Source organism: Oryzias melastigma, linkage group LG10 (genome assembly GCF_002922805.2).
Source record: "Oryzias melastigma strain HK-1 linkage group LG10, ASM292280v2, whole genome shotgun sequence".
Taxonomy (NCBI): domain Eukaryota; kingdom Metazoa; phylum Chordata; class Actinopteri; order Beloniformes; family Adrianichthyidae; genus Oryzias; species Oryzias melastigma.
The window spans coordinates 15375928-15390943 of NC_050521.1; the positions used below are offsets into that span (position 1 = coordinate 15375928).

Here is a 15016-nt window from a genome sequence, read left to right on the forward strand (position 1 = left end):
AGAACTCTGATTTAATGAGAGCACACAAAACCAACCATCTTGAAAATATGCACCCACAATTCCTCACTGCTTACTCGTGCAGCTTACAAATGTGTGCAGACTGCAGCATTAAGGGCTACCTTTTCCCCTCCGAGAGCGTTCCTAAAGGGCAACGCTCATCCACCAAGGTCAGAGGGTTTTCAAATATTCTATGGAAGTAGTACAAAAGCGAGAATAAGCCTCCCACATCACAAACTTCTCGCCATGAATCATAAAATACGGACTGAAGATTTTTCTTCCTACTTCAATATGAGGACACTTAGGACACCGACAGATTCTTGGAATCGTTTTTTTTCTTACATCAAAGATAAAAATGCACATTTTAGTGTCACAAAAGCTTTTATCATTTCATTAAATCCTGATTCAAATATTAGTGAATTTCAGGGTTAAAAATGTCATTCTTTATTCTCATTTTAATGGAACGGCCTTCAAAATGTATATAAATTAAACTGTTAAGTAAAACCCAAAAATATTCAGAAGACAGATCTCTATGACTCAATCTTCAGCCTGTTCCAGGAATTTAGAGCAGATTCTGAAATGTAATGTAATAAAACACGATTGCCACTTTAATTTAAATGTTGGAACTGCAAAGAATTGTGGACTAACTTATTTGTTTGCCTTTCACAAAAGAATGCCCAGATGGTGTATCGTAGCAGATTGTTGGGAAAATCGTTCGAGGCCCCTTTCCTATGAACCGTTGCCCCCTTAGATACCTGTGGGTCACTCTTTTGTTGTATATGTAATTGCATTTACTTAAAGCATTTTTCTACCTTCCTTAAAGACTAAACGCACTTCACAGTCCAATTTACCCATGAACACACACATTCACACACTGATGATGCCTCTACTGCCTTAAATGGCACCAACCTATAATCACCAGGTGCAACGTGAGGTTCAGGGACACTCTGACAGACCGGCAGATTCACTTTCCCTTTGATTAAACCTCAATTATAATTTAATTTTTACATTTTTCATGAAATAAAACCTCCAGTTTCCTATACTCATCCTGGTATAATGTTAGAGAACAAATGAAATATAGTGAGTTTAGCACAAAACTGAACCCACAACTCTCCGATCTGACAGATCTTTGAAGATAAACCGTCAAACCTAAAGAATACCTGGCTAGAGTGGTAGAAATTGAGCCACCGCTCCAGGTGGATGGAGTACCAGCCGGGAACCAGACATCGGTTCTGGAGAACTCGTAGTTTGACCGGAGCGTTGCGGCCCGCGGTGATGACCTCATGGAACGAGTACTTTAAAGCCACTGGGTCATCGTGGGCTCTTTGGTGCTGTGAGCAGGAAAAGGTAAAAACCCATGAGGATGCTGCAGGAGCTTATATGAGAATCTGGACGGGTTACGGCTTCCTGCGACTGACCTGGTACCAAGAGTATGCTCGGTCTGCTGGGCTGATGAGAATGGTGATGATCTTGGCTTTGGGGAGGAGAGCTGCAGCCCTCTGAGCGGTCACTTCAGAGTCAAAGTAGTTGGCACTCTTCTCAAAGTAATAGTCTGAGCTAGTGTTGGATGGCAGAGGGAAGTACTCCATATACCTAATGAACAACAAAAACACATAAATCAAAAACTACTAAAGAAAAACTTTATTTTCATGTCTAAACTTAAAATCAACCAAAAAAAAATGTTGGTAAAAAAACAGATTAACATACTTTTCTGTCTGCAATTAGAGAAAACATTTTAGTAATTTGTTTTTTTTTCTTCTTTTTTTAATCAACCACAGCACGAGAAGAGTCTCAGGTGTCTCACCAGTCAATGCCTCTGTGATAGTTGTGTCCATTGAAAAACTGGATCTCCTCAAATGTCTCTTTACTGGGATAGTTACTGGTCAGATCGGGGTGCATGCCAAGAAACAGGTAGAGTGCCGTAGTTCCTGTGAGAAGTCCAAAATCAAGCGGTTATTTAATACATAAATGTAAAAAGAATGAATCAAAATTGGATTCAGTGCAAAAACAGAGCAGAAAAAAGCACTGGAGACTTCTCCTTTAACCATTTTTACATCTGTCCTGCAGAGGGGGTTGAAGCTCTGCATCTTACCCGTCTTCTGAGGCCCGATGACCAGCAGCTTAGGGAATCTGTCACATGTTTTCTCTTTGGACCAAATGTCCTTGTGCCTTTTGTCTTCACAAGGATCCTGAAACACCCCCAAGAAAATACAGGAGACAACTTTAATGTTGTCTTTTAGGATCTCAGAATCCAGTCCGTTTGAGGTCGGATCTCACCTGCCAGAGGGGATCTCTCTCAGAGGGGAACAGGCTGAAATACTTTTGGGCCAGCTGGATGGGAGGGAGGGTCTGCATCTTCAGGTTGGTCCAGGTTTTGATGAACATCACCAGGCTTTTGAAGGTGTACAGACCGAGCCGGTCGTTACCGTAGTTTGACAGATGGGTCATGAAGATACTGATCTGTGGACCCAAATAGAATCCCCTCAGATGAAGATACAATAACAGGAATAAAGAGCAATGAAATGGGATCAGTTTTTGAAAATATTTAACCCAGAAAATGGTTTGTTTTAAAGTGTTTTATACAAAAGTGAAGAGTGAGGTCTTGCTGGTGTTCCTGCCACATGCTGGGTTCTTCATGTACTCTCAAAGTGCTTTTAGAAGTAAAAAAAACAATGATGACACTGCAGGAGACTCACATTTTAAACCAATTTTTACAGAAAACATACATATTAATAATAATACAGGTCTCTCTACTATGATAAATGAAAAAAAGGAAAGTTAGCTGTGTTTCATTTCTATTTCTATTTAAAAACAGCTTTCTGTGGAAAGAGGAATCACGCCACTGACTTTACTGAGTGATTCACTGATAAGTCATTGTCTTGTCCCACGTTTAAATTTTGATCAGCAAAGCTGCGGTGCGTGGGCGAGCGTCTGACTCACGGGGTTCAGGAGGACGGTGAGGAAAAGTTCCCCTCCGTTGATGAGCTTGTCCAGTTCGTTGGGGCTGCCGGGGTAGTCTTTGTAGAAGATGGTGTGGGTGAAAAGGCCGCACGTCTGCCTGGGCAGCACCTGCGATAGCAGCAACACGTTAGGTAAAAAGGGGTATCACAGGGGAGGAAACCCCCCCCAAAAAAACATCATCGGCACTCCACTGAGAGCAGAGCGGAGCTGTCAGTTCCTCACGCTGTTCGCTCACAATAACATTCATATTATGCAGCTCATCTAGCCAAAGTAAACCTCTTATTCACGCTGAGTCTATATGGAAATTCATGGAAACAGGTTGGAGTGTCTGGGGATCTGAATATCAACCGGCTGTAAGCACTGGAGACTGTCCATTCAGACGGCGCTATCTCAAGGATGGTAACAGAGCTGTGGGACCGCACAGGCCAACACAACGGCAGACTACAAAGAGGGAGGACTGAAGCCGCTTTGTTTCTTTATCAGTGCTGAAGGTCATCCCAGGAAAGGAATGGAGACAGGTTTTTCTTTTCTTCCCTTCTGAACCTCTCGAATTCAGTTTATTCTAATTTAATTTTGCCCTCTTAACTGTGCTATTCAGCACCTACGAAAGCTATTAAGCTGAATAAAGATTTTTGGAGTGTTGACATTTCAGAGATTGCTTATGTGCAAGACAATTTCTTCGCCGCTGCCAGATGTCAGTCTTCGTTTTGCAGCCGAGGCCTGCGAGACGGCGCGGCTCAGACAGGTGTCTCATGCAAGACTGCCTCTCATGACTACATTATCATCTCTTCCTCCATAGATGAACATTACAGCCCAGCTGGACGGACACCACAAATGCCTTCTGAAGGACGTCAGCCGCCTCACTGATGTATGGTAAATGGAAATAATATTCTGCTCATCCTCTTTAGGGGAAAGACTAAAGAATAACAGATGTGGCAAGGACTGACGGAAAACCCAACAAAGAGGAATACTCCGGGTAAAGGAGGGAGAAGGAGAACCGAGTGGGAGGAGGAAGATGGAGGGAAAGACGGTAGACAGAGAAACATGCCAGAAGTGGGAGAATAAGACCTTGAATTAATATCTGGGAATAGAGCAAAGATGTTCTTACGCTAATGCCGCTGTGGATAAAACCTCGCCGGAAGCGCGCCGGCTTCAGATGTGGATACTCCTCGGTGCTGGTCACCTTGATGCCCCACACTTTCTTCCAGGCGTCGTACAGCTGCATGTGGACAGGGTAGACGCCCGAGTGGTGAGGAGCGACGGCGTAACCCATGTTGGTGGGGATCCCGTGCTCCTAGAGGAGAAATTAGAGCTGGTGAATCAAGATGCAAAATAAATAAATAAATAAATGGTGGCAGGAAAAAAAAAAACGGAACATCAAACAACCCCACACATTTTGGTCAAAAATACTTGTTTTTGGTTGAAAAAGACTAATAAACCAGGCAACCGTAACAATTATGTTTTTTTGTGTTTTTAGTTTTGAATCTATAACATCTGAAGTGTCTGTCAAAATCTAAAAAGCTCTTTGTAATACCTTAACTCCTGACACGATCAACATGAACTAGCTGATGTGCAGAGAAAAGTCATTTTGTGCGGATAAGCAACACTTTAAAGCAGGTTTTCACCCATATGCAACACATTACTAATTTAAAGTGTTCTATACTGGCACAAAATCACTTTTCTAGAATAAATTAAGATTAAAGGGTTGAAGCCAACTGCAGTCAAACGTAAACACAGCTGGAGCTCCAATGCAAAAGTCTTCACAGTTTCACAAATCTGAACACTTTTGTTAATATCCTTTTGAAATCAGTAAAGGGTTTACCCTCTTTGGAAGATTTAATTTAATTGATTTATTTCACAGATTTTAAGATAATCCTAAACACTAAACCATTTATTCAAGTCTTAATAAAAATGGCTACAACTGTAAAATCTTGAGGAATTTCAGTTTCCAGCTAATAATTTTCAGCCGCCATCTTTACTGCCACCAGGTCGTCTCGAAAAACCCAACATATATAATTGTTGTGACTGATTGATTTGGTATATTTTAGTCATAGATTGTGGACAATACAAGACAAGTGATTTTTTTAAAACTCATTACAGAAATAATGAAATGCATTGATTAGAAAATAAAAAAACAAAGACATACTTATGTCACATTTGATTAATTCAATATAGTAATTATTAGCTAAAAGTCAAGTAGAGTTTGATTGCTTGAAAAAGAGTGAGAAGAAGCAAAATTATTAAATCCAACCCCTTCTTAGTTACTACATTTTTGCAAAGTTTCTGTAATCCAGTTCATATCAGATCAGACTTGTTTATTACCACCAGCATTTCCATAATGTATAATTGTAAAAATAGCAGGGGAAAAAAACATAATCACATGTTTCACTCTTAACCTTTTGACGGCAGAATTTATTTCCAGCTATGAAAAAAAAATCCCTAATGTTTTTGCTTTCAAGTTAAATTAAGGTAATTTTGGAGCCAAAGTGGTTTGATGCCTATTTGCATCAATAGGCATCAAAGGGTTAAGCATGTGTTTTTTAAATATAGGATAAATAAATATGGAACCATTTTGGAACCAAGAAAAAATTACTTTGTATTTATACAAATTTGTATTTTTGACTATTACTTCTAAATAAAGTTCAGGGTTCTGAGAAATCAACAGGAAGTGATGTTTATGGTAAAAGAGGAAGTGCATTTATAAGAAATTTCTCAATAATTTCTAAAGCACTATACTAAGATTAAAAACAGTGGATTCCCTGGTTTATTAAAGTATGATTTATTTATCAAAATAAATAAAATATACATTTTATTTCTTCATTAACACATTGTGAAGTGTTTTAGCTGCACTGTTAACAGCCGTTTTGGTTTTAATAAGCTTTTAGTGTTACAAAAATAAATAAAAAAAAGGCTCATCAGTTTGAATAATATGGTCGCAAATTTTTGTCTGTGGAAGACGGGTCTGATCACAGTTTGCGTGGAAGTGACCTTTGGGCCTCAGAGACTCACCGTGGCAAATTTCTTGTTGAGCAACATCTGCTCGGCCAACACGGACTGGTTGTGGAATAGATGAGGCTGCATGTGGCTCCACATGTGAGGAAACCACCAGAAATCTTTCACGTGGGAAAGCAGCAGGTCATCCCCCAGATCCTCCTCATCAGATCCTGAGCACGGTAGGGAGAAAGGGGTTTAAAAAAAATGAAATGAAGGAGTGGAAAACATTAAGAAAGGCAAAAAGAGAAAAACAAAAGTTATTAATGGAGTAAATGACAAAAACAGTTGGGGTGTGACGGGAAATAAAGAAATTATCTTTGCAAACTTCAAAGTGTCACCTCTTTTGAGGTCTCCCTAATGGCTGCCTCTTACCAGCGTGAAAGAATTTCCCTGAGAAGCCAAGATTGAAGGTGAAGTTGGGCACATGGGTGCGCAGTTCCCTCTGTGCCTCCAGCAGGGCCTGAAGCAGTGGGAGGAAAGGAGAATGAGTCAACAGATGATGGGCTCAAACTGATGTGCGAGTTGGTTAATGAGGAGAAGTGAAGATGCAGGCGGTCGCGTGCCCACATACATCTCCTCATTCTGCAAGTTTCTCTCTGTAAACATCCAACATCCACTCCCCAGATGTCTCACTTCTCTCCGTCATTCTGTTTGATATCTCGCCCTCCACAGATTCGGGTGTTTGTTTCATTTGATCTTGGTGCACACACACACACATTTCTCCATCTAGTCTGTGTGTGATTTGTCGCTAAAAGCTTGCTAGTGACAGAGTCTTGATGTCTGCTCCACAACTTTTCTTATACTCCATGCCTGCACATGTGGGGCCTCTGTTCTGCTCTGAAGGGATGCGAGCGAGGAGCTCTTCAACATTCTTTGTATTTCTCTGAGTCCCTGAAATATTCATTACTGTGGAGTTTCTCTTACAGCTGTGGGGCCTGTCACCCTTGAAAAGCCTACAGGGACAAATGTATTCAGGAGGAGAAGAGGAGCAAGAAGAAGGGTTTTCTGTATGACTGGCAGAGGGCTGTACATGACGTGCCTACTGTGAGACTTTTATTATTCTAATGGAAAGTTCGCTGATAAGTAGATAAGGAGCCTTCAGAGGAATCTTTTTTTATTTTTTTGAAATCACAAAAACTCACCTTCACATCCGGCACTTTCATGCGGGTGCCCTCCTTTCCTACAAAGATGTCATCGATATCCACTAGGATGTAACGCTCCAGGGACAACGAGAGCCTCTTCCCAGTCAAAAAGGCCACTGCATCCACAAACACCAGCTTGTGCAGCCAAAAGTTCAAGTTGTTGCCAAACAGAACCCTCTGGATCCCGTCGTGAAGCCCCAGGTCCTGCACCACGGACGGCAGCATAGCAGCGTTTTGCCCCATGGATGCAACACTTTCAGCCGACTGGGTTTTGGCCAGCAGCACGGGCTCATATGTAGAGTGGTTGGACTGAAACACGGTCCAGTCGTCACCGGGAAGAGGCCCTGGCAGGGCCTGCCCGGCTCGTGTGATGAACAGAAGTGGGGACTTGGGATTGACTGTGCAGTCCTTCAGACCCAAGTTGGAGTGAAGAAAGAGCGGGAAACCTTTCAGCTGTGCGCTGAGCAGACTGTTTTCATTGGCCTGATGAACACAGAGAGACAGCAGAGAAATGACACAGATTAATCACACACCGCATTGATGAAGACAGAGAAGTATTGGATATAATTCCTCGATTTCTCCAGTCATGGGTGAAATAAGGAATGTCAGGCCTACTCAGATGTGAAGGCAAGAGGCAGCTCCTACCTGCTATCCTCAATCTGCTACACTCGTGGCTGGCAGTCAAATGAAAAACCTCCTGCAGCTCATAGACTGAGGAGGTCATACAGCAATTTCCTCCACCAATGCTGTTATTCTCCCATTCTCACCTTTTCCTTCCACTTTGGCTGAATTTTTTGATAGAAGCTCACCACCTTGAAGAGGTGTTGATAATGGTATCATAAAGACAGCCCTGACACGCATTGTGTGGCAGCTATGAGTTACTGATGTGCAAACTCCAGCCTGGAAGATAGTTGGCTCATTTCATCGTTAGTGTCCGCTGTTTTCACTTCTATCAGCTGTTGATGTTTGTCAGATTTGGGACAGCTGTAACTTTGAATGCAAACTCACAAATGAAACCCAGAAAATTTGGCGTATGGTTTATTTTTTCACCAATTACTACATTATTAAATATGCGGTGGTTCTAGCAAGAATCGATTGGATTTAAGTGATCATAAAGTATATTGAACTGCGAGCATCAATGTGATAAAATGTGCCTAAAGAGGGACTGAAACCAGCATTTCTAACATAGAAAACTACTGAATAAAGACTCCCTTTTCCTACAATACGGTTCAAGCCTCGATTTTTGGGTCACGGTTTTGTTCGATATACGATTTGTAAATTAAGTTATGATTAAGTTACATGTTACTTGAAGAAATAGTCCGAGAAAAATAAATAACAACATTCTTTTAAAATTCTTTCAGAGAATAACTGAAAATATACTTTATTTTGGTTATGATGTATATCGTTATTGTGATATAAAATAATGTATATCGTGATATACAATTTTTTCATATTGCCCAACACTAGTGTAATATATGGTTCAATTTTAAACCAAGAACTGTAATATTTCTAGTTAAAGTACATCAAATTATGGACAACAGATGCAACAGTCTGCAACTTTAACTTGTATCAATGCATGCTTGATGTCAGTACGACTACCCACAATCCAACTTAATGAATTAAGGCGCTTACAATTTTGAACCCAACAATACAACTGCTGAAAAACCCTGTGCATGTGAAGCAAACACTAAAAAGCAGTTGACAAGTTTTTGCACAAATTTGTGTAACTGCAGTTTAAATATCCACTCCAATCATAGTTTGATCTACTGTAAAAGAGTTCCCAGTGGTCTTTAAATCTGATTATGCCATTTTAAGCCCAAACCAAAAAACTTGTGGCGTTTTTAATCGGGCATTGCATCTGTAAAAGGGCAGGAGTTCAATAGTATTTCGTCTCTGAGTTGTGGGCGGAACTGCTACCGCAGAAGTAAGCCCGCCCCCACTTCCTGTCATCCACAACCCAAAGGTAACATTAGCGGTGCAACAAAAATTGGCGAGCAATATCAGAGCTTTCCAACCATTAAGTTTGGAGCCAGATGCCAGCTCGGACTAGACAAACTAAGACTAAGAATATAATTTTCTGCAAGGGGATGCATTGAAATAGAGCGCAGAAGGGGGCTGAATGTAGTTTCTATGTCACAACTACAAGTTTTTGACAACTGCATTTTATCATCTGCTCCTGATTCACAAGGATTTGACTAAATACATACAATTTTAATTTCATTTATGTGTCCTCTAATAGAGAAATGCTGCAAAATTATTTTAAAGACACATATCAGAGTGGACCTTTTAAGAAATTCAACAGTCATAATAGGAAGAATAAATAACTTTGCATTATATAAATAATTTTCAAAAAACAGCTTTAAAATGTAGAGATCTTAGGTTCTGGCCTGTTTTTTTATCTTATACTTGTAGAACAGATGAAGAGCTATTGCTGAAGAGGCTAGATATTACTGCTAAATGAACTTCAAATAAATTCAAACCCTCTACAATTGCAGAAAGCGCAGCCTCCATGTTTTTTATTTTTTCAAAGACAGGCAGCCTCATTTGTGTGTTCAACAGAAATACTCTAAACGTCGTAGAAGTGATGCCCCTTGTGTTTCTCGAGTAAATCCCAGTGAACCCCAACCTTTTGTGACAGCAAGACTGAGAATTCTACAGGGAAAACAGAAGAAGTGACTTCTTGTTTAAGTCTTATGTAAAGAAGAGCACTGCAAAAACAAATTAGAGAAACAGAGCGCATGTTAAGCCACTCTTTGTTTTACAGCTGGAGTTTCAAGACTCTAAATAGAAACAATGCATCTGCCGCTGCAGCTGATGTCTGTCACACTGATTCAATATATATATATATATTTCATCAGCAAAATATGGTTTAAATTTAAGATGAAATTCAAAATGTGGCACCTTTAAAGAAACCTGACACTGCATCTGAGCTTTTAAATCGCCTCAAATTGTTGCTCCTTATTAGCCAACATTAATCCATGCTGACACAGATGCAGATTAGTTGATAATCCTGCAGATATAGTTGTAGGCAGAGAAAACGGGAATGATTCAGAGAGCATCGCCACATTGTTGTTTGACAGAGTCTTTGGAATGCGTGGTCTTCTTCTCCTTCTTCTACTCTCAATAAGTGATAAATCCCAGCGGGCTAACTTTCATCTCCACCGCCGGACATCTCTGCACCACCATCAATGCATCCTCACTTCTCTCTATATTCTTTCCATGGCTCAGATAGGGTGATTAAAACCATAAGACCTCAAAACTCGCCTCAGGCAAACAGGGACCTCAGGGATTACTGACAGAGGGGAGAGGGAGAATAAGAAATATAGAGAGAAAAAAAGAGCTGAAGAGCTGGAGACAAGCTGACAAATCAAAGAAAACATGCAACAGTAAATTAACAGCCTGTTTAAAGAGGCCCAGATTAGACAACCAAATTTAAATACAAAACAAAACAAATTACAAAGAAATCTAAAAGAGACTGATATGAAGCCAGACAGGTCTTTCAAGCTCCGTAAATCCCATCTCTTTTGAGACAGTGGAGCAGATGGACAGGGCAGAAGGTGTGAGTGAGAAGGAAGGAGGGAGGGGAGGGAGGCATGGGAGCATGGTGATGTCCTAACCTTGAAGAAGCCGATGATGCCCACGCCGTACTCCACACAGTATTTGTCCAGGAGCTCCCGGTTCCAGGCGTCCAGGTTGACGTACTTCAGAATGTTCTCATAGATCACGAGTGTAAAGCGGCCCCTCTCTTTGTCCGTCAGCGTGGGCATGTCCCCTTTACCGGGAGAGATCTCGGTCCGATATTTGAATCGGCCAGACTCCAAAATGGCCACGATTTCCTGCCCCAGTTGAGAATATTGGCTTTCCACAAACACCAAAACCACTGGGTCTGTCCTGGTCCCCCCGGGATCATTTCCCGGCCCCCCGGGCAAGTTCCGGAGCGGCAGCAGCCGGGACGGACTGATCCTCGGGTTGTCCGAGCTGGCTGAAGCCCCTTCAGCCAGAGACATGCCACCTCCCAGTGGCTCTGGCTCCCGTTTGACGCCATACAGGAAGTAGGAGAAGATGAAGACGCTGATGGTGCAAAAGAGGAAGAGTAGAAGCAGGGAGGTCTGCAAGGAGAGGAGGCGGACCAGCCTACGTATGCGTGTCACGCATCCCAGCATCGTCTCGGGCCGCACTGCTCCGCCCCTCCGGCCCAGCAACACGCCGTGGGGTCAGTCTCTCGGAGTGTGCAGGAAAAAGGGTCTAATGCAGCTAAGGAGGAACAGTTCACAGCAATGGTGCTACTCCTAAGACGCTAAATATAAACAGCATCAAGGTAGCAGCTGGAGCCGCTGCTGAAGAAAGAATTGCGGCGGTCATGTCGGCTCTCTTTCATGTTGCATCGCTGCTTATGTCACCATGGCAAAGAAATGGGGAGCCTCGGACTGCTGGTCCACGCTTGTTTCTCAGAGGGATTGCAGGTGGGCCCAGTCACTGATGGGGAGAGATGATGGAGGGCTGCCTCACGCGTCCATCACGTGGAGCCGTCGGCCGTATCCACGCTCGATATAGCTTCCCTCTGCTGATGGGAGAATAATCTCTGGAGGAAATTAAGGCCGTCCAGGTCATCTCAGCAGCATCGTTCCCTCAGGAGTGGATCTCGGGACCTAAGAAACAGAAAGTAAGAATTATCCAGCAGCCCTGCATGAGTTCCCATACAGCAGACAGTATATAGAGCCTCTTTTTGTGTGGGTTCAATGGTGTGTGGGAGTGGCGTGTATACTGCCAATGCTAACGCGTTAAAAGTTCACCTTTTTTTCACCTACTCAAAAGTGAGCTGCCAATTCCCCCCACACAGACCTAACATCGCAGTGTGCTAACCTAAACCCACATTTATGGAGGAAGAAAATGTACTCAGTCATGCAGCTTCCTCATAATCAATATGCAGAATGTGAGTGACAACAAAGCTCTAGAGCTAGCTAATACCCGATTCACTCTGCTGGAGCTGTGCGACTCTACACAAGTGAAGCCATCACCCATGGGTACTCTTTGCCTCCATTTCCCTAAACCCCCTCACAGCGCCAAGACCAAACGCAGGCTGATGGAAGGGAAACAGTCCAAGAGCAGAGGCGTAGATAACGGCGGCAGACAGAGCTGGCAACAATAGCACCCTTTCCCCTCAGAGGAAATCCTTCAGTAAACCCAATATAGATTTCCATACCCTCTGGAGGCCTGACACAAAATCCTAGCCCTTCAGTCTATCTCCATCAAACAAAGTGGGAGAGGACCAGGAAGAGGAATATGGAAAAAACTGTGTGAGCTAGTCCTTCACGAAAACATAATTTCTCCATTTAGTGCATTGGTGAGGGAAATGAGAGGGAGCAATTACTTTTACATGGGAATCCTGAGGATGGAGAGCCATTCCAGCAGAGAATGGATCCCACAAAGAAAAACACAGGAGACATCCTCAAACCAAAGGTCATCTGACCACATCGTGATCGGTAAAAGTGATCGGCGATACCACACTTTTAAGATTGGGTATGATACAAATTACTTAGTGTATAAAATATCCAATACCAAATACTGATACCGATTTCTGGTAATTTCTTGTTACTAATTTTCTTTTCAATCATATTGTTCGTTATTCATCGGCTGGGTGTAGGACTGGTGTGTAGGAAACCACGGTTCACTTCCCAGGGTGTACAATGAGCCTAATCAGTCCAGACCCTACATGTTACTGCCTAACTTTGTGGCCAGGTAGCAACTCAAATTTGCAAGGTTGTGCTGTTGCTAAGGTTAATACGCAGAACTTGTAGCCTTTCTGGTCCCATGATGAAGCAGCTGAATATGCTGTGGGCTAAGGGGGTTTGACACAAAACAGTGTAGTAACTTGCCTAATAACCAAAAATATCTAGAAATGATGCATGCACTTTAATTTTCTCATTTATTAATTGGTAATCAGTACTACTCAAGTCCTACTCCCAGTGGTTGTTTAATTATGATTATGGCATTTTTAGACAAAAATCTAAAAAACAGTGAATTTTCTAGAATATAATTTCTGCAAAGCAGCAGGAGATCATTAGAAATGTATCTCTGAATTGTGGGCAGAACTGTTGGCATGGAGTAAGCCTGCATTCATTTCCCATCATACCTTTGTTTACACTTTCTCCTATTAGCTTCTAGCACCACACAACCCAAAGCTAACATTACCGGTGAAACAAAAATGGCAAGAAATATTGGAGCTATCCAGCTTTACAATGTTGAACCAGATGACAGCTCAGATGAGGAAAACAAAGATGCCCATGTTTTTTTTTTTTTTTTGGGGTCTGCGAGTGGATACATCAGAATGGAGCGGAGCCAGGAGCTTGTGGCCTGCCGATGGTAGTTTGTATGCAACAACTACAAGCTTTTTCAATTGGACTTTAATCGTCTGCTCCTGATTCACAAATATTTGAATAAAGAAATCCTCAGAAACACAGTTTTAATCTTAATTTTCTTTAAATGTGTCCTCCATCATGAGAAAAATCCTACAAAAACATGTTAAAAACACCAAAAACCCAATTTTAAAACAGCTGATATCAAAATTAAAAATTTGATAAGTGCAGGAATATATATTTTGATAACTCTGTATTGATACTCCTATTGCTAATTGGAACACAAATGGACAAATTAGTTGCATTATTGACCAAATGTTTATTTGATAGAAAAAGAACATTGAAAAAAAGGAAGAGCTAAAAGATGCTCCAGGTGCTCATTAAGATAATCCTGCCATCAGTTAAATGTTCATTACTCTAAAGCAAAGTGTGACGCAGAGAACAAAGCTCCCGGTTTCCCCTTTTCATTCAGCAGAAGCCTTAGAGCTGGTAAATAACTCTGCTCCCTCCATCCTTCCCAGCCAAGCTTAACAGGATGCCTTAAATCTCCCTGCAAACGCAGCGGCAGAAATCACACTTCCTCTCCTCTGAGTCGCGTCCAACTTTCTCTTCACAGGGATGTGGAGTCTAATGTAAAGAGAGGCCGTGAAGAAAAAAAAAACAGTGGGTGTTTTTCGGAGGATGCATCACAGAAAGAGACGGTGCTGGTCGCACTGAGATACCCAGTGTACCTTATTTGTTCATTTCTGAGGGAGCTGAGGTTCGTGCTATGGCATATCTGAGCGTGATTAGCTGCAGGAAGCTGCTCCTGCTGGAAATGCAAAGCCAGAAGGAGAGACAAGTACAACAACTTTTAAGATGACCGAGGCCAAGCAGCTGGTTTTTCTTCTCAGACTTTTTCAAGAAAAAGCGAAAAATGGATGCTGTAATGATCAACTGTCTGGAAAGAACAGAGGAATAACAAAGAATACTGTTGCTGAAAATGATTTAAAAATAAATGTATTAAACTGTAAATTAGATCAAGATGCCACAAGTCAACACAGAAATCTACAAATGATTTTGCCAAATGGTTAAAAGTGAGCTTGTTAAGCAAAAGTATGACTTTTGCAACATGGTGGAGATTATATTACATATAAACAAAAGCTGTTAGAATAGCAGAAACATGATGAAATGTTTACATTTAACCATTAGGTATTTAAAAAAAAAAGTCCCCTACCCCGAAAACGGTCTTTGTTTTATTTATTTTAGGTTAATGAGTAATCATCCTCCAGACATGCTATCTCTGGCCGACGTCGGCGGGGGACACAATGAGCTCTGCTGCGACTCTAATGACCCCGCTGACATGACTTGGGTGCAGCATTAACGGCGACAAGACACACACAGCGAGTAAAGCCTCAGAAAGCCGCACTTCTTGCCCAATTCACAGTGGAGTCGACTGCCTCCCGATGTTGACCTTCAGACTCCAGCAAAAGAGTGGGGAGGGTGTGAGGACGGAGGCCCGATGGGTGGAGGGGGTAAATGAGGGGAAAACCTTAAGGCTTTGAGTGTGAAGTAGTGATATCAAGC

At 41.9% G+C, this 15016-nt stretch overlaps 1 protein-coding gene across 2 annotated transcripts in view; it reads right to left on the reverse strand.

Moving 5' to 3' along the window:
* The window catches only part of ndst1a (N-deacetylase/N-sulfotransferase (heparan glucosaminyl) 1a), a 49001-nt gene that overhangs the window by 3431 nt on the left and 30554 nt on the right, over positions 1-15016 (reverse strand). For both annotated transcript variants that reach the window (XM_024283162.1, XM_036213783.1), the window contains exons 2-12: positions 10712-11743; positions 7095-7577; positions 6325-6412; positions 5968-6122; positions 4067-4252; positions 2938-3066; positions 2275-2457; positions 2090-2186; positions 1802-1925; positions 1416-1590; positions 1158-1328 (exon numbers count right to left, since the gene is read on the reverse strand). In XM_024283162.1, coding sequence (XP_024138930.1) covers positions 1158-1328; positions 1416-1590; positions 1802-1925; positions 2090-2186; positions 2275-2457; positions 2938-3066; positions 4067-4252; positions 5968-6122; positions 6325-6412; positions 7095-7577; positions 10712-11257 — 2337 coding nt within the window. In that variant the 5' untranslated portion in view covers positions 11258-11743. The remainder of the gene's footprint in view (positions 1-1157; positions 1329-1415; positions 1591-1801; positions 1926-2089; positions 2187-2274; positions 2458-2937; positions 3067-4066; positions 4253-5967; positions 6123-6324; positions 6413-7094; positions 7578-10711; positions 11744-15016) is intronic.